The sequence below is a fragment of the Erpetoichthys calabaricus genome, chromosome 3 (genome assembly GCF_900747795.2).
Source record: "Erpetoichthys calabaricus chromosome 3, fErpCal1.3, whole genome shotgun sequence".
Lineage (NCBI taxonomy): Eukaryota > Metazoa > Chordata > Cladistia > Polypteriformes > Polypteridae > Erpetoichthys > Erpetoichthys calabaricus.
The window spans coordinates 307,885,597-307,905,369 of NC_041396.2; the positions used below are offsets into that span (position 1 = coordinate 307,885,597).

Sequence of the window (19,773 nt, forward strand, 5' to 3'; positions counted from 1 at the left end):
CATCCCTTCTTTCTTATCCGCAGTTCTGTTTCAGTTTCGTGGAGGGAGAAGGCAGGGCTCAACCCCGGATGGGGTGTCAGACCACTGCAAGGCCCACAGACACTCGTACCCACGCCAAGTGTGTGTCAACTGACCAAGAATTTGTTTATTTAAGGATGTCGGTGTTTCCAGGGTACCAGTAGAGACAAATCTGGGGACAAGGAGAAGGAGGTGCACAGTTTAATATTTTAATAATGGCATTAAGTGACACAGTAAGACACCAAACTATCAGTATGGCCGTCACCTGACTGACCGGTGAGTCTTCCTATTCAGACATTCATATGGAATTCATTCAGAAATGATGGACCCCCTGAGAGGGACATAAAATGTCTAGTGAGAGGGCCACAATCCAGTCACATTTGTCACTCTGTGCTCCTACATATACACAGTCACTACTCAAGAGCGCTTGATACTTAGTCTATATAGTGCCTTTCAGTAGTGCTGCTCCAGCAGGACCACATGCCTGTCCTGCTAAAAGGTGACATTCAATGACACTCAAGATGTCACAGCAATTGTTCGGGTGTCACCCTGAAGGACATGTGGCTGTCAGTCAACAGTGACCAGTACTGGTCAGAGTGGTATTTGTAGGTCTGTGGTCTCGCCAACCCCACACTATAACACACACACACACACACCTGATTGGCTACTCAAACCCAATAATAATAAGAGACCATGATGGCCACACTCACCCTGCATTCTCATCCCCAAATTCAGTCACAGAGGTGCTGCACCACCCCATTCCATCCTGTAAAATTTATTTTGACTTCAAATTACAAACACAAAGAGGACCTGCGCTTGTGGGGACATCAAGTGACCGGTGGAAGGTCCTGGTCAGTGGTCACATGGTGTCAGATGGCAGATTGTTACACTGGAGTGATACTTAAGGGAAAACCCTGGATAGAGGGGCTCAGTGAAGGTGGTGCTGAACCTTTGCAGGAGGGTCATTGTGTGTGAGACGCTATAAAATGACAGAGAGCCAGCAGGCCAGTCCAGATACACGCCTATTCTGGAGCTGCGGGGTGCGCTGATTTCCATCTTCCTGTCAGTGTGATACTCAGAGTAATGACCCTGAGAATACTGGTAACACCAGGACTTGTCATTGTATCCAAGCTTGCACTCGAAGTCCCACCCTTTCCTTCTCAGTCCTTTATATGCGACTCCAATGTCTACCCAGCATTCATTGCACTCCACCTCCCAGTAACAACGAGTCCCAGTCAGACCTTCTCTGCACAGAACTTGGAGACTCCAGTCAAATCTGTCAGGATGATCAGGATAGTCAGTTACTGTCCAATCATCATGTGTCACCTTCTTGTTCCCTTCAGACAGACGGAGATCTCTGTGTGCTGTGTTGATGTCCAGTGTGAGTGGACAGAAGTCTGAGAGGGGAGAAAAGAAAACGAGTGAGGAAATCTGAGTGTGTCACATGACTGGGGGTGGGGCCCAACACAGACGATTAACAAGAACCAATCAGGAGCTGCGCTGACTTGAGTGCCATCAACAGTAAAGAGCTCCTCTGATTGGATAGAACACGTGGGCATTTAAAATTCAATTCTGGAATTATGATAAACACCACCGAGGTCACCACCGAGGTCAGAGTTCTAATGGACTGTCCACAGTGACCGCTGGCTTTGTTAAATGACACTTTTTATTGTCACAGTCCACCACTTTAATTTAAAATCAATCCTGTCACACTTCATCACTAAATTGATTTTCCCTTTCCTCCCAATGACTCCACTGATCTTCGTTCTTCTCCTTCCATTCCCAGTGTCCTACTAAACATTAAGAGGTCAGCCTGCATGTGAGGGCTACACAGAATATGAAAATCAAAATAAGAATAAACTGCCTGAGATTGAAATGTTTCTACTGAATTGTCATAAAACTCCTGACTGTCAACTCAGTGATTTACTGGCCAGCAAACAAGACGGCCATTGAGTGCTGAGAAATGATTATCATCATTAAAATTATAATAAAAGAGAATGAGCCAATAAGAGACACACACAGAAAGGAGAGAATGGAAAACAGGAAAGTAAAGAAGCCGTTTGTGTGCGACTGGCGTAGTTGGCAAGATTTCATTTGAAGGTGATGTGTCTGAACTTCCTGGGAGTTCACTCGACACTTGAAGACATTCACACCACACAGACTGCTTTGGTGCTTCTCTGTCCTGATGGTCTCTAACCCATAATGCCCCAGTCTCAGGTCCCCGGCACTCACTCAATCCTATCAGTCACTTTCTGCTGGTCACACTTTGATGTCAGAAGCTTGTCCTGAGACATTAAAAGAGAAATGATTTCTGTCCTTGGGATCGATTCAGTCAAAGCACAAACTCACACTCACATTGTAAAAACTCGTCTCTGCTCCGAGGTTCAGGAGGCTGTAGGGTGAAAACTGAAGCTTCACGACCTGAAAGTAAAAAGAAAGAGAAGAATGGAAACTGTGAAGATGTCTTCGTGTAATGTCAGGTCAATTCTTAGTGCAGTTCATATAAAACACAAAAGGACAAATAAAGTTTCTTTGTAATTGTAATAAAAGAAGTGATGTGTTTGAAAAGACGTGAATACAAATAAGCACAATCGACCAACAGAAAAACAGCTGCTATGACATCTGAAAATGGCCAATCACGAAAAGATAAAGAAATAAATGTTTGTAAAAGCAAGTGTGACCTCACTCAGCTAGTCAGTGTCAAAGGCGCTATAAAACATATCAAACATCTTTAAGAGCAAAGGCTGACACCACAGACACGTTAAAGAGCAGGCCTTCTTCATGTGCCTCATCTCTCAGATTCCTCCGTTTGTCCTTCTATTTGACTTTAACAGCGGACACAACATAACCAGATGATGTACCTGATGGAGTCCATGTCACGATGTCCCACTGGCTGATCTTCTCCAGACTCTTCTTCACACAGGACAGCTTCTTTTTCAGGACCTCAGATGAGAAGTTCTCAGTGACAGTGAAGCTGAGTGAGTCTCCCTCCGCAGGAAGGACACCGTGAGACTGGAAAGTCTGGAAACATGGAGAAATCAAAGAAATGTTTGTTAGAAGAAGCTCTTCTGATTTAAGGGATCTGTGTGGTGGACAGCCAGCCTGGTTAAATGGGCGATGATGTCTCGTTAATGTATTGCTTATTTATGAGAGTGAACTTCAGTGTAGTTTCACATAACTTATTATCGTCCTTGACTTTCAATAATCCTGTAATGGCTGAGTGGCGAGTCATCAGACTGTAAATGAGGGCACTGAGGGCGCAGCGGGCAGACGGGTACAGAATTGACTAAGCACCACAAGACATTATGGTGTGAGGAGCTTAAGTCGAATTGGGGCTCATTCACACTTCAGTGATTGTTTAGCAAGCTTTTTAATGGCTTTCTGCACGCGCTGGCCAAGCATTTTGTTGGGGTTTTTGGGGGCTTTTCAGGTGTTTCTCCAATGTGTTTCAGGTATTTGTCCAGGGTCTTTAGAGCGTATTTTGCAGATATGATTGACATCATTTACTGTACATTTTGTAGGCTGTGTTTCAAGAATGTCTTCTATAGCTTTAGTACTTTTAATCCTGGTGATCACAGCCCTGCAGAGCAGAGTCCTCAGCGTTGTGATTGCACATATTGACTTCACCCTGTTCTGCTGCTAAAGATGTCAATCAGGACGATTCTGACTCTCTATGAAGCATGCAGCATCCTGAGAAATTCCACAATTACATGAGAGTTTCAATGAAGCGCTTAAGTACATGATGTGTGACCAAGGTTGATATGTCGGCACAGTGGCCAGTGTTCAGCCAGGGGATGGAATAATGGCGTGGATATTATGTACTGCACAAAGGACTTGACACATTTTCTTAATTGAAAAGTATTACTGACACATTCCCAGCATTAAAACAGGTAATAATACACCGTTAAACACACTCATTAATATCGATTAATACTCAACAACACGAGCAGAGATCCTGCAAACCCCTCACAGATGAAATGGCCGTTCTGCGCTACCACTCTGCCTGTATGTGAACACATCCATACTTCTAGCTTTACACTTAGTTTGAATCTGTTTAAAGTTCTACTTTTGCCGAGTTCTTCTCACTTGATCTCGAGGTACGTGTGAACTTGAGCTCTCTGTCAATCGGTGCCACGTGTTTTACTTTTAATGAGTTGCTTCACTCCTGGCTCGTCCAGGTAGAGGCAGTGACTCCATGCACAAACACTTCCAAAACTCGCCTCTGTTTCCTTTTATGAGCGGCACCATTGCTTTCAATGTTTGGCTGAAAACAATAGAAAACTGCTGCATGCCGGAGTTCTGTTATTGAGAACAATGGCAGGTAACTTTTCTAGCACCTTAGGAGTGTTCAGGTGAAATGCTGCAATGACAGAAAACACGTAACTGTGAATGTAAAGTTAGAATTGGGGATTGGGGTCAGTGCTGGAGCTGCTGCTTTGATAGATGTGTGGTGACGTTAATTAAATTAAAAGTAAAGACTTACCAAGGTACAAAGAAATGCATTCAATTTAATTATACAACGGTGCGTCTGCAGCTAGAAGGTGATGAGAGAGACTTGGGCGTCCTTTTAAACTGATCGCCATCTTTAACCAGACAAAGTGGACAAGGCTACTAAGAAGGTTGGTGACATGTTGTCCATGATGTATGCACTACAGTATATGCACTACACGGCCAAAAGAATGTGGGCTCCCTCCCACACATCACACCCATATGTGTTTGCTGAAGATCTCATTTCAAACCCTTGGACATTAACATGGAGTTGCCAGCCCATCTTTGCTGTCTTAACATCCACTGGATTTTGCAACATGTCTGCTGCGGTTTGCTTCGACTCACTCACAACTGCATTACGGAGGTCGGCCCTGATGCTGGCTGATAATGTGGGGATCACATTCACCATTCCTGTCAATCCCAAAAGTGTGCAGTAGATTTGAGGTCAGGGCCTTGTGCAGGTCAGTCAGGTTGTTCCACACCATTTCTCTGTTGACCTTCAGCAGACTGTTACCAGGTGGTATTCTCCTGGCATACGTCAAACCCCGACTCACCAGGCAGACCACCAGATCTTCAGTGAAGAATAATTCATAACTCCAGAGACTGAGTTTCCACTGCTCCAGACTCCAATGGCGGTGGGCTTTACACCACTCCTGCTGGTCCTTGGTATTGCTCACTGTTTAATGAAGCTCCAGAGAAACAGTTTCCATGCTGATGTTGATTCTAAAGGCCTTCTGGAATTCAGTATTGGCTGCTGCAACCAAAGATGGATGATATTTATGTGCTTCAGCATTTAGTGCTCACAGATCTTGTGTGTTCTACCACTTTCCACCTGAGCTGTTGTTGTTGCTCATAGATATTTGTTCTTCACACTTATAGCACTTATATTTAGCCAAGGAAGAAATTTAACCAACTTGTTGGAAATGTGGCATCCTATGACTGTGCTATGCTGAAAGTCACAAGCTTTTCAGTTCAAGTGCACCCCGTTACATGGCCAGATTCCAGGGCTGTGTGGACCTCTTAGCAATGTGTTGGCTGACATAACTCAACTCACTAATTAGAAGGGCAGTCCACATACCTTGGACCATGTAGTGTATCAGGAGCAGTGAGTCCAGATCCAGAAGTGCGTGTGCAGCGTCACACTCGTGCGATTAGGAGACAGCTAAAGGGCCTGAATAATACAAATTATACACCAGACCAGGGGGCCGCGAGGTGCACTGACTGTCTCTCTCAATCCCTTGCAGACCATCCATGGGAAATCACGCACAGTCGCAGCGCCACTGATGATGTCACTTCCGGTCATGGTGCCAGTGATGATGTCACTTACATGCTCCTCTAATAAAGCCGCCATCCTTGATACCATGCCTTCAGTCTGTTTTGGACAAGTATCTCTGAACATCTCTGTTCAATTTAAGCCATTTTTGCAGCCGAGGAACAATATACGGGTGGCTGCCCCAAACCTTTTTGATGACTTTCTGTTGTTCTTGTGACAGCAGGTTTGTCTCCATATTCAATTAATGACTTAACAGTTGAAGACAGAGTGGAGAGAATAGTGACGAGCCTGGACTGTGGGGTCAGAGTTGTGAGAAAATGCTGAAGGACTTGAATTTTACCAGTTTAAGGGCAGAGACATGAGGATGTGACCTGACGGAAGTGTTTAAAGATATGAAGGTAGTTGGTGTCAGGTGTCACCTTTTATTAGAGGTTAAATTTTAAAAAGAAATAGTTAGGCATACATTTCATTCAAATGTAGTTCTCCACACCAAGAACTGTACAGACAACGAACAAATTATCCTCTGGTGCAGGTGGAAGCAGCAACTCAAACACTTTTGTAAACAGGCGTATTAGAAATATTAGGTGAATATGAAAAGATGATCTGCACTGGGCTGAATGGTCCGCTCTTGTCATGTTGTACAAACTCCTCAGGTCTTTTGAATTTCTCTGTAAATGTTCTCAGGCCCCACACACCCCAATCTGATCAGATACCCAATAAAGTGTCACCTCACCTGTAGGAAGCGATTGTGGTCCTTGGTCTCTGACAGCTCCCTCAACTCAGCATCTTTCCCCTTCAGCTCCTCGATCTCCTTCTCCAGTTCCTCTCTGCCTCCTTCAATCTTCTCCATTTCTGTCTTTTCTTGTTCTCTGATCTTCTCAATCAATTTCTTCTGGGTTTTTCCAATACTGCAAATCAGATCAATGAAGCTCTTCTCGTATTTCTCCAATTCATTTTCCACAGAGATCTGGTTGGAAGGAAAAAAGACACAGAATTAAGTTACCTAATAAGAATTACCAGTCACAAAGCACTTCTGTTGGTACTTAGATGTTGTAAAGGATGATTTAGATGGGCTGGTATCACCTCTGGGTGGATGATGGTCCTTTACTTAAACAGAAAACTAGAATAATGGAAGGGCACTAAGAGATTGTCTCCCAGGGAAATATGTTCTCTCAGTTTGCCAGGTGGCAGCATCCCACTGCCAGTGCTCCCCTTTGGGCACTCCTAGGGCTGAATGGGATAAGTAGTCTGAACAGGCAGCCATGTTGAAGTGTGTTGGAGCTGCTAGAGTGAGGTTTTTGGTGAAAACTCCACTGTGCTATGAGTCCTTTGTCTGACCCAGAAGTGCTTCTGGATCTGTCACCTTCTGGGAATACTCGAGAGTTCAGCTTTAAAAAGAGCCTCTCCTGCTGTGCTGGGTACGCTGGAGCTGGGAGTGGAGTAGGACAACACTCAGCTGGAGCAGACCAGGAGAGCAGAAGAAGAACAAGTCCGGGAATTGTAAAGAAAAGCTTGTGTGTTGGACGGTAGTTGTGTAAAAGTAAAGGAGACCTTATGGACCAGAGAGTGGTGTGTAGTAGTTGAGTTCTGCTATTGGATTTCATTGTGTTTGTTTTTTAGTGATTTCTTAGTCAGTTGTCTCCTGACATCTTTTTCCACACTTCAGTAAGATATTCTTCATCCCTTGCACCCTGGACATTATTTCTTTCTCACGTTGCACTTGTTTCACAAATGTCCTTTAAGGACATTCCATACCATTTCTCTGTTGACCTTCAGCAGACTGTTACCAGGTGGTATTCTCCTGGCATACGTCAAACCCCGACTCACCAGGCAGACCACCAGATCTTCAGTGAAGAATAATTCATAACTCCAGAGACTGAGTTTCCACTGCTCCAGACTCCAATGGCGGTGGGCTTTACACCACTCCTGCTGGTCCTTGGTATTGCTCACTGTTTAATGAAGCTCCAGAGAAACAGTTTCCATGCTGATGTTGATTCTAAAGGCCTTCTGGAATTCAGTATTGGCTGCTGCAACCAAAGATGGATGATATTTATGTGCTTCAGCATTTAGTGCTCACAGATCTTGTGTGTTCTACCACTTTCCACCTGAGCTGTTGTTGTTGCTCATAGATATTTGTTCTTCACACTTATAGCACTTATATTTAGCCAAGGAAGAAATTTAACCAACTTGTTGGAAATGTGGCATCCTATGACTGTGCTATGCTGAAAGTCACAAGCTTTTCAGTTCAAGTGCACCCCGTTACATGGCCAGATTCCAGGGCTGTGTGGACCTCTTAGCAATGTGTTGGCTGACATAACTCAACTCACTAATTAGAAGGGCAGTCCACATACCTTGGACCATGTAGTGTATCAGGAGCAGTGAGTCCAGATCCAGAAGTGCGTGTGCAGCGTCACACACGTGCGATTAGGAGACAGCTAAAGGGCCTGAATAATACAAATTATACACCAGACCAGGGGGCCGCGAGGTGCACTGACTGTCTCTCTCAATCCCTTGCAGACCATCCATGGGAAATCACGCACAGTCGCAGCGCCACTGATGATGTCACTTCCGGTCATGGTGCCAGTGATGATGTCACTTACATGCTCCTCTAATAAAGCCGCCATCCTTGATACCATGCCTTCAGTCTGTTTTGGACAAGTATCTCTGAACATCTCTGTTCAATTTAAGCCATTTTTGCAGCCGAGGAACAATATACGGGTGGTGTGTAGTAGTTGAGTTCTGCTATTGGATTTCATTGTGTTTGTTTTTTAGTGATTTCTTAGTCAGTTGTCTCCTGACATCTTTTTCCACACTTCAGTAAGATATTCTTCATCCCTTGCACCCTGGACATTATTTCTTTCTCACGTTGCACTTGTTTCACAAATGTCCTTTAAGGTGACCCCATCACCTCCTCACTTCAAACCATAATTCAAACTGCAGTTCCAAACGGGTGTTCTATGTACTGCTGTTCCCCTGTCCATTACTTTAGGTGGGACCCTCACACACCACAGTTCCTGAACACAAATGTAGTATTAGGAGATGCTCTACAGAAAACTGCAGGCTTTTTATAAAAGTCCAACACACCATTACAGATTTGAAATGTACGGTGCTAGAGATTACCAAACCAGCTCACCATGCAGTGACATTGATAGTCTCCTCTAACGTCAAGAGGCCAACTGGATCTTTAAGATCAACAAGGTTCAGCCAACAGCTTTAAATAAACTGAAGGACTTTCATGCTTCCTTATCTCTTTTAGAACGGTTGTCGACATTTTCCAACATGTAGACCCGAGGACTGATGTCATCAAAACTCAACATCCAGGGGTAGAGGGTGATAATCAGCTGTAAACGTCAACAAAACTCACCATTACGTTATAGGTGGACTCTCTTTGCTAGGAGGAACGTTAGACTCATTGACTTGACGTCTAATCTGTGTGTGTGTGAGTAGTGAAGAGGAAATCAGACTCTGGTTTTGATACGAGGGATCAGGAGATCGAGCAGGAGAGTGAGGTACTAACATCAGCTAATCGCCCAAGAGCTCGTTTGAGCAGCTGATGCACCTCTGGCAAGGCTCCTCTGGGAGGAATACCCACACATCCATCTGTGGGAGGCAAGCTGGCTACCGGACTTCACAAGACGGCACGGCTTATTAGTGGACACAACCAATTACCAGCCGCTGGACTACTTCAGGCTGTTCTTTCCTGAAGCTGTCTTTTAACGAGACAAAGAGGTGCGCCAGGCAATTTTTTGATTCCCCTGCTGAGCTTGCACCGTATTCTCATTTTTCAAGGTGGAAGCTCACAACAAAAGACGAGATGAAGGGCTATGTGGCATTGGAAACAGAGTCGGGACTGGACTGGCACTGCAATTTTAGGGAGCGCTGGTCCAAATGTGCTCTGTCCCCTGTTGACTTTGGACAGTTGTGTTGAGTGACAGGTACATGCTTCTGCAGTTTTATTCATTTCTGTGACAACCAGAAGCAAATCCTGTGAGGCGAGTCAGGGCATAACTCCATGTATAAAGTTCAGCCTCTTCTAGACTTGTAGACATGTAAACAACATTATCAGCCTGGCGGTGATTTGTCTGTGGATGATAAAATACAAGGGGTGCCTTTTATCCGTCAGTATATGCTGGACAAACCCACAAATAATGAAATAAAAGATTTTGTGTTGGCAGAAGAAAGCACTGGCTTCAGTCCGAAAATCATGACATGCAGAAGAAAATACTCCTTATCAAAAACTGACCCTCCATTGACAAGTCACGGTGTACAGGAGCTGCTAGATGGTTATGGACACATGTAGTGCAAAAGGACAATTTCTACTTGTCTCCAGAATTGTTCATGGGATTACAGACCAAGGAAACCGGAGGATGTGGCACAGTGAGGGTGAACAGGAGAAATATGGCTACAGAACTGAAGCCAGGCAGGCTGAAAATGAAACAAAGTGACAATCCAGTTTTTATGCAGGCAGAAAACGTGGTGGCAGTGGCGTGGCACAGCCTCAAATGAGTTACTTGTCTCACTATAGTTCACATTTTTGAACATTAGAACAATCTAGATGACAACAGGCCATTCGGCCCAAAAAAGCTCGCCAGTCCTATCCACTTAATCCTTCTAAAAACACATCAAGTCGAGTTTTGAAAGTCCTAAAGTCTTACTGTCTACCACACTACCTGGTCTCTTATTCCAAGTGCCTGTAATTCTTTGTATAAAGAAAATCTTCCTAATGTTTGTGTGAAATTTACCCTTCAAAAGTTTCAAATTGAGTCCCTGTGTTTTTGATGAACTCATTTTAAAGTCACAGTCTTGATCTACAGGACTAATTCCCTTCATAATTTTAAGCACTTCAGTCAGGTCACCTCTTAATCTTCTTTTACTTAAACTGTAAAGGCTCAGCTCTTTTAATCTTTCCTCCTAACTCATTCCCTGTAGCCCTCAATCAGCCTCGACGCTCTTCTCTGGACCTTCTCTAGTGCTGTTATGTCCTTTTTGTAGCATGGAGACCAAAACTGCACCCAGGACTCCAGATGAGGCCTCACCAGTGTGTTATAAAGCTTGAGCAGAACCTCCTGTGACTTGTACTCCACACATCAAGGCGCTATATAACCTGACATTCTGTGAGCCTTCTTAATGACTTCTGAATACTGTCTGGAAGTTGATAGCTTAGAGTCCACTATGACTCCTAAATCCTTCTCATAAGGTGGACTCTCAACTTTCAGACCCCCATTGTGTATTCACACCTCACATTTCTACTTCCTATGTGTAATTCTTTACATTTACTGACATTAAAATTCATCTGCCACAAATCTGCCCAAGCCTGTCTGCTGTCCAAGTCCTTCTGTGATAACGGATTCCAAATTATCTGCTAATCCAGCTATCTTGGTATCATCTGCTGACTTAACCAGCTTGTTCCTTATATTCCTATCGAAATCATTTCTGTATATTAAAAATAGCAGCGGCCCCATCACTGACCCCTGCTGGTCACCAGTCTTAACACTGGGAGGTTAGCCACTTCCTCACTTGTTAAGTTTAGAGCCTCTGCTATTTTACAGTCTGTATGTTTTAATTCCCTTTTACTATTCCTGATGCACTTCACTGTCTCCTTGACTGTTCTTTTACTACTAAAATACTGAAAGAATCTCTTAGGGTCGTCTGTCGCCTTATCTTCTGTATTCTTCTCCTGCTGTCTTTTAGCCTCCCTGATATCCTTCTTTCTGGTTGCCCTCATGTTCTCATACGCTCTACGATTCACTTTGGAGTTATTAGTCTTGTATGTCTTATGCAGTTGTTTATTACTTTGCAGCTTCTTTTTTAACTCTTCACTAACCTACTGTGGAGTTTTCTTTCATTTGCTATTAATTCCAAATTTCGGTATGTACCTGTCCTGCATTACACATATAACATTTTTAAACCTCTTCCACTGCTCCTCGGCTGTCTCCACACTTAAATGCTTATCCCAGTCCATCTTCCTTAGTCTTTGCTGCATCTTCTCGAAATTTACAAACCTCTGAGAACTGTATTATATTATGGTCACGTGACCCTAGTGGTCCAATCAGCTCTACTCCCTCAATTCTGTTTTGATTATACAGAATACTAAATCCAGACAAGCTTCATCGCACGTTGGTGCTTTAACATGCCATGTTAGAAACACTCACTGATTTCTATTAAAAACTCCTGTTCTTGTGCTCCGCCATTTACAAGGTTCTCACGTGTGAGAAAGTGATTCATGAACGGGGAAGCCAGAAGGCAGGAAGCTGGACAAGCCAGTTGCAATAGAGGAGCACAATTGAAAACATGGCAGGAGTTGATTCACTTGATCAGATTCAGGCACAAGTCCACCAAATGGTACCACGCTGTGTATCATCACGGGCGTGAGGTGGCACTGACCAATGGATATATGCTGTTCAAGCAGGCAGGCGGTGACAACACCATGACAGCAGCTGATTCTGTAAGAATGTGGTCGACGCCTTGCTGGCAGAGTACATCGCAGTTCCTACTGCAAAGAGAGGAAGAACATCACAAAGCGGGCATTGGATGAGGCAACAGACAACTGAAACAGAGGCAGCAGGGCAAGACATATTGGCAGCAGTGAATGTGTGGCAATGCCCGCAGTTCTCTGCTTTGAACGATGTCATACTTTGCAGGACTACACCATGTGACAGGTCTGTGATTTGTATGTGACGTCACATAGAAAAGAGACTCATACAACATAAAACACAGTGGCATTTGGAATATTTTTTGTTCATTGATGTGTGAGACCATTGCATTGTGTGCTTTTAGAAAACGGAGTTTTTAGTAAAAATATTCAGCCCTGGGAGAAAAGAAAAGAAAAGAAGAAAAAATCCGCCTAAAAGAGTTGAATTGACGCTCCTATTATTGTTCACTTCTGATGACTTTGCTCAACTACACTCTCAATATCTATCTTTATATTTGTATTCTATTGGTTATTTGACATATTTATTAAATCTGTTTGCTATGTTGTGTCCCATTTGTAATACCCAATGACATTTGTTACTGTCACATTTTAGTTCCCATCTTTTCTTTTTCATTCTTGTCAGAGGGTGGCTCCATGATGGCTGTCCATTTCAGGTTCAAGAGCTCAGGTCTTGGAGGGGACCGAGTGTAATGGAGAAACTGGTTTATTGTAGGCAGACAGTACCAGTAGAAGTGCTAGTTCTTCATATTATAAAGGCTGAAGGATTGATTCATACCGTGTATTACATAATAAGCGCACACGACTGGCACCAGAACACCTCAGAGAAGACATCAGCAGAATAAGGAAGGCGTTAAAGTACAGAGACAGTTTGCTAGTTAATTCTGTTACATCACACTCAAGCAGGTGAGGTTTGTTCTAGCAGAGCAGCAAACAGGTAAGAGTTCATTTAAGAAGGGAGGACATTAAATCAGGCCACGTGTGAGCAGAAGACAGAATTAGACAGAAAGCTGTGAAGTGACCAGAAGGAAAGCAGGAGTTATGGAGAAGTTGAGAAAAGATCAAGACACACACAGCAGGCAGCTACCACTAGTGCATGAGAAGCCACAGGTAGAAACGTGAAATTATTTTGAACAGTATGGGCAAACACAGGGGACACTAACAACTATCGCAGTTTGTTTAAACTTACAAATAAATTCATATTTTTAAAATGAATCAAACAGTCACCGAATCAGATTTATAAAATGAGGCCAAATCCTACCTGATGTTGGACTTTTTGGAGTCTTACATCTGTGGAAGATGCTAACTAGTCCAGCACCGCCAGCTCAGGGTCATTGAACTTGAGGAGGAGGTAACTAGACTGTGTTGGACTAGAGGACTGAACTTACCCAGAAGTCCTTTGGTAAGATAGTGTGCAGTCGTAAAGTGATGCGGAGGGAGTCCAGGAAGATACAAACAGAGCGGTCATGGTGTGAATTTAGCACACAGTAACAGACACATAGTGTCCAGGTGAATCAAGCCCAGAGTTGGAGGTGTCCAGCTGTTTTCAGCTCATTTCAGGACTGGACAGACACTCTGGAAACTCTGAGGTGGTAGATAGGAGTGAGAAGTCTCACCTTACAAATCCACTCCAGTGCACAAAGAAAGAAAAGTAGTGAGAACTGCAACTAATTCAGCTGGGAAACCGAGGTGCAGGTCTGAGTCTGCACTCATATAGCATTATGATATACTGGTGCACAGGTACAAGTCCTACCGGGATGGGTAATAAAGTCTTTTTTGTTAGGGTCATTGTCATTGTCCAGGATGGAACAAATGACATACATAAGGGCAGACTGTCAATTTAAAGAGTTTACTGTTAAGTTGAGGAGTAGAACTGACATGGTGGCAGTCTCAGATGTTTTATCTGTGCCATGCACCAGTCCAGGTAAGACTGAAGAGATTAGGACGTTTAATGCATGTCTGACATTTTGGTGCAGAACAAAGGGGTCTGCATGAGTTACATTGGAGCCAGAGGGGCATTAATGTAAGCTTAACATTCATTATATTTAAATGAATGCAATCAATTGTTAAAGAAACGATTCACAAATAAATGTAAAGAACGGGAGTGTTAGTGAGCAGTTGGCATGGGGTTAGACTGGGAGTTTAATGTTTTACTAAGATGCAGGAATTCTATGAGGAATCAGCAACAGCAGACAATCCCAAAGACATAAACCATTGTGGTGGTCAGTCTGTCCTGATGACTCTCCTCCGCTCATTTGTTGTTCCTCGACTGTCACCTCTGCTCACTTCATTAGTGTCTTAATTCGACTGTTGACTGACATGGTGTGTTCTGCTCATTTTGTCTGAACTGATGATACACCCCAGTGGTCTGAATGTAATTTGTAAGACTTAAAAAATGTGTTAAGAACAGCAATCTCAACAATAAAAACTGCAATCACTCAACCAGTGGAACACCTCAAGCTATGGAGTCAAACAAAGTTGTGCCCGAAAAACGAACAAGAAAGGCCAAAAAGAAACATTGTGCCCACTGATCTCCTTCAGAACATCAATTCCAGGCTACAGTTTGAATAAAAGTGTGAATAAAAACCCAAAGGATATTGGGGTCATACCATCTGAATCATAAATGAATTAACCATGGAGGACAGTGACATGCCATGAAGGGCACAATGAAACGTCTTCTGTCCAAACACATTTTCCTGTCCCTACACATCCATTGCCAGCTCTTCTGTTTTCAGTTTATTTCTATTGTCTTTGATATGAAGTGTCATCGTAATTCCACTCACCTTCATCTGCTCCTCTGCCTTCTTTGTCTCCTTCAGGGTCTTCTCTCTCTCCTCAAGTCTCCTCCTGATTTCACTCCATGTCACCTCCAGTTCCTTCTGTTTGGACACACAAGAGGACACGCTTGGTCTTATCAGAATTCACTTTCACGTTCCATCTGAAGATGAATGTACTGAGCTCAGATAAACCTGACAATAAATCAAATGAGTAACAAGTGGAAACATAAAAAAGTAAAATACATTAAACCTGAAGCTCAGAGAAAATGAACAACTTTTAAAATTGAATTCAAGAAGCAAGAAGACAACTGAAAATTAATTAACTCAAATTTCAGTGATGAGGAAACAAATGGCTACATGGTGGGCTGCTTTAGGTCATGAAAGAGGACCACATTCAGCCTCGATTACCAGCGATGGACAAAGTGACACTCAGAAAGCACTGAGGACTAAACAGGCAACTGAGACACTCAATAAAGATGAGCAGGACCTGCAAGACAAGCTGGCGATGGGCTACAGCCAAAGGTGCAAATCAGTCAATGGTATACAAGTTGGTCATGAAGGGAACACCGAGGGATAAGAGAGCCTGCTAGAGATGAGGAGGAGGAGGAGAGCTCAGTGAAGCTGAAGAACATTTCATAAACCATTCTACAGCGGTGGACCCTGTGTGTCCGTGTGCTACAACGGGGTACAATAACACACACGTGTGCTCCACTGACAGGTCCTGGGTGTTGTCGTCTTGTTTCAGAGGTGGATGTCCAACTTGGACAAGTGGATGGGCTGCTGATCAGAGTGTTGATGGATCCACGTTTCATTATCTTTGACTGAACAAGTGGTAATAGTATTGGCAGGTAGGCAGCGGTGCAAGAACAGAGTGAAGAGCGAGGAGCTAAGATTAGGGGCAGAACAGTCAAGGTGGTCTTAACAGAAGGGCCGTCTGTGCCACATGCTAGTCCAAGTTAGACTGAGGAGTTTAGAAAGTTTAACATGAAGCTCAAATCTGTGTAGTCATAAAAATGCTGAATGAGCAGGAGATGAAAAGAGGAGCATACAAGACGACAACGGCAAATAAAAAATTATAAATCAGAAGTGCTGGAGAAACAAAATCAAATAAAAAAGACAATAAAGATAAAGAGTTAATACCAAAACATCAGAAATATATTTACATCTTAAATCGATTTGGAGATCGTTCCTCCCCCAAACTATGCGACTCTTGAATTCCACCCGGTGGGGTAAACGTTAACATTATTCAAAGTTATTGTCTGTTTTTATTTTTATTACTCTTTAATTTAATATTGTTTTTTATCAGTATGCTGCTGCTGGAGTATGGGAATTTCCATTTGGGATTAATAAAGTATCTATCTATCTATCTATCTATCTATCTATCTATCTATCTATCTATCTATCTATCTATCTATCTATCTATCTATCTATCTATCTATCTAGTGTCTTTCATTCTCTCTCTCTCTATGAAGGCGTCAGCCACATCCACAGTTATAATATGGAAAGCTCCAATTTGTCATCACACACACATTTCTCTCAACTCTGAACTTCCAAAGTGTTCCTGGGTAAATAAAGACTCTAATGATGAACGCCACCATCAGACACATCATGTCTTGAGTCCAGTTTCACCAGGATAGACTCCAGCTCTCTACCATCATAGACATTTTGGCTCCTCAAATGGATGCCCAGATGTCTTTATTGAATTTTAGAAATCCTTTAACTCTTCAGATTTAATTTTTTTCATTAAATACTAAACCCCACTCACCTGTTTTTCTGCTTTTTCCATCTCCAGCTCGACCTTTTTGTGGCCTTCATGTTCAGTCAATCCACACATCATGCAGATACACGTCTCCTCATTTTTACAAAATATTTCCAGCCTCTTGTGATGTTTCACACAGAGCTCCACCTTCAGATGTCCATCTGGATCAGTCAGCTTGTGGTCCTTCCAGGCTGCTATTTCAAAGTGGGGCTGCAGGTGAGTCGGACAGTAGGAGGCCATGCAGGTCAGACAGGACTTCACCGCTTTGAACTTCATCCCAGTACAGGCGTCACACTCCACGTCTCCAGGGCTGGCATAATTCTGAGATGGATGAGGACTGAGTCTCGGCTTCTTTATTTTCTTGACGAGTTCATTCAGCACGGTGTTTCTGTGAAGTTCAGGCCTCGTTGTGAAGGTCCTTCTGCACTCAGGACAGCTGCACTCATGGCTTTGATCCCAGTAGTCATTGAGGCACTTCAGACAGAAACTGTGACCACAGAGGATTGAGACGGGGTCACTCAGGGTCTCCTGACAGATAAAGCAGGTGATCTCGTTCTGTAATCCAAACAGCTCGGCTTCGGCCATCGTCTGTCAGAGGAGAGACAGACACAGTCAGAGAGTCGGTCAGACAAACGAGGAGATTTAAAGAGAACCCAGAGAGTGAACAGAGAGGACATCCGAAGAGACAAACATTAGGAACAGAGCTGGACGTCTGGTACTGTAACTCCGTTGTATCAGATGTGTATTGTGTGCCAGCACCAGGTGGTCCTCAGAAGACAGAGACAGCACCTCTCTGTGGTGAGAGGGGGTCTGTGACGGTGCATGTGGGGAGTGTGAGCTCCGCAGTGAGGTGGTGTTGGTGCAGGATGTTGGTTGGGAGGCGAGCGTATTGCTCGTTATTGTCAGCTCAGCTGTTCTCCATTGACATTCTGCAGGTCGTTGGAGAAAAGGCACCTGGACAGATAGCTGAAGAGGGTCTCTGCCATCTGAGAAGGGCTGATGGGGGGAACTGGCTAGAGATGTGCTGGACATGAAGAAATGGAGCAGAAGCCGATACCTGCGTGGATTTAGCCTGGGCTTTTGAACTTGTCTCTCAGTGTTTTTACTGTCCACAAGCTCTGCATTGTATTGTGGATTATTTATTTATTGTGGTGCACTGCACGTCTGCTCTTTGGGGTCAGAGAACAGGGACAGAGAAGCAGCAGCATGCCGGGTGAGACTGTGGAGTGACACTGAGCACACTTGCCTTACACGTTTTGATTCTTGTCCATGTATTTTATTTTTACTTTAATGAAGTTAATAAGAACAGTTCTGTTCTAAATGCAGCAGCGTTAAGGGTAACAATGTCTGAAATTCCTTTTCTCCTTTACTCCTTTAAACTTTCTCTAGTGGGTAACACTTGGAAACCCGGCTATTAAGTTTCTAAGCCTACTAGGAAGTCGTCAGTTACTGAGGTGTCCGGCGTATAAAAGCGTCTGCTCAGTCTGATTCCAAGTGAAATCTGCCATGTTGGAACATTCGACTCCACACACTCCACACCGCTTACCACTGGTGCTTCTGACGTGGGGGCTCCGCCATCACTGCATACCCCAATTTCTGGTCAGTACTCCAGCGTCCATATCCATACGTAGAGGTCATACATCTACAGCTGTTTGGGGGTCAATGCCCACCAGTTTCTCTTCTACAGTCAGGGCTCTGGCTAAGTGGCCCAGGATATTCACAATTCGTCCTAAACCTTTCTTTATTTTATACTCTTTTGTTCTCTCAGTATTTCGTTTTCTTGTTTTATGTACTTTGTTTCTAATTTTTACCCATCCTGCCTTATTGCCTCACTCCAGAACTCCCATTCTCATCTTTTCTTCTCTTATTTACAGTAAAATGTGGTGTCTTAGGAACAAAAGAAAGTGAATTAGAAAAAGAGAAATAAGAGAGTGAGTGAACTAGAGGAAGAAAAGACTGGAAAACAACAAGAGCACAGAACCAAAGAATAAAGGAGAAAGATGAATGAAAGTGGGCCAGCACTTGTGTGACCCCCTTATACACACACACGGTCACACCAGCAGGGGACATGAGGTGTCAAAGATACTCGTGCGGATGTTCAAATCAATAAGATCACAAACTCACGCGTACAAACTCCTCACCACTCAGAAGACTGCAGGGTGAAAACTGAAGCTTCAGTACCTGAATAGAAAGAGAAAATGGCCACAGTTAAGAAGGCCTTTGCTACCTCAGCTCCATTCACTGTCCACTCATTTACAAAACTGTGTGCTCCAAATGTGACACAAAGTGACACGCGGCTCCTCAAATATAAAGCCGACTGCTGAACCAGCACTCAATGTCCACTTTACACACTCAGCCTTTATGGTGGACTTACCGGCTCTCACTTTATTTCTTGGCTGATCCTCCTCACCACAGAGAGTCTTCAGGTCCTCTTAGTCAGAGAAGTCGGACATGAAGAGTTCAGCTGGAGAGCCCAACAAGACTGAGCAGATCAGAATGTGCTGAGCGTCTTTAAAGACTTTAGTCATCGTGTGCCTGGGGGTCTCTTTGTGTCAGTGTGTCCAAGCACAACTTCTAGCAGAGTTGGACGTTCAAGAGGCTTCAGTCCTACATGATGAGATGAGCTGCAGGGTTACAGTGGAGGACATTGCCGCTTCTGTCACAGGGCCTGCTTTATTATGGGAGGCAAAAATGGGGATGAAAATTAAAATTACAAAATGAAAATGCAATCTCTCTTTTGCAATTTCATTTTCACAGACAACACACAAAAATGCTGTAAAAATTAGAAATAAACTGAGATAACAGCATTTGAAATTTCACTTTCAGAAATGAAGCTGCAAAAATGAAAAGTGAAATGCAAATGAGCACTGGCGCCACCTGCTGCTCACTGAGTTTTCAGTTTCCACTTTGCATTTTCATTTTCAAGTTCTCAACATGCAAATATATTTTAATTAGTGCAGGCGAATGGGTGGGGCTAAGATTTGAACATGTGACAGAAGCATAAAGGTATTGGCTGATCAGAGCCATC

The 19,773-nt window shown here is 43.5% G+C and overlaps 1 protein-coding gene across 1 annotated transcript; it reads right to left on the reverse strand.

Annotated features, from left to right (window-relative positions):
* Positions 1-327: 327 nt before the first annotated feature.
* Positions 328-19,221, reverse strand: LOC114644452 (E3 ubiquitin/ISG15 ligase TRIM25-like). The gene is made up of 9 exons (XM_051924789.1): positions 19,120-19,221; positions 18,870-18,926; positions 16,752-17,333; positions 14,993-15,088; positions 6,513-6,746; positions 2,880-3,039; positions 2,374-2,439; positions 1,037-1,415; positions 328-349 (listed from the first exon to the last, which is right to left on the reverse strand). The coding sequence occupies exons 3-9, from the start codon at positions 17,328-17,330 to the stop codon at positions 328-330; spliced, it is 1,536 nt and encodes a 511-aa protein (XP_051780749.1). The 5' UTR covers positions 17,331-17,333; positions 18,870-18,926; positions 19,120-19,221.
* Positions 19,222-19,773: the final 552 nt, after the last annotated feature.

What these genes read in the sequence shown, in the direction of transcription:
- LOC114644452 (XM_051924789.1), bottom strand. Translation starts at nt 17,330, where the DNA reads ATGGCCGAAGCCGAGCTGTTTGGATTACAGAACGAGATCACCTGCTTT. An exon ending in ACCACAATCGCTTCCTACAG is followed by an intron (nt 3,040 to 6,512) that starts GTGAGGTGACAC and finishes CCATGTTTCCAG; the next exon opens with ACTTTCCAGTCTCACGGTGT. An exon ending in CGCAGCTCCAGAATAGGCGT is followed by an intron (nt 350 to 1,036) that starts GTATCTGGACTG and finishes TGTCCCTCTCAG; the next exon opens with GGGGTCCATCATTTCTGAAT.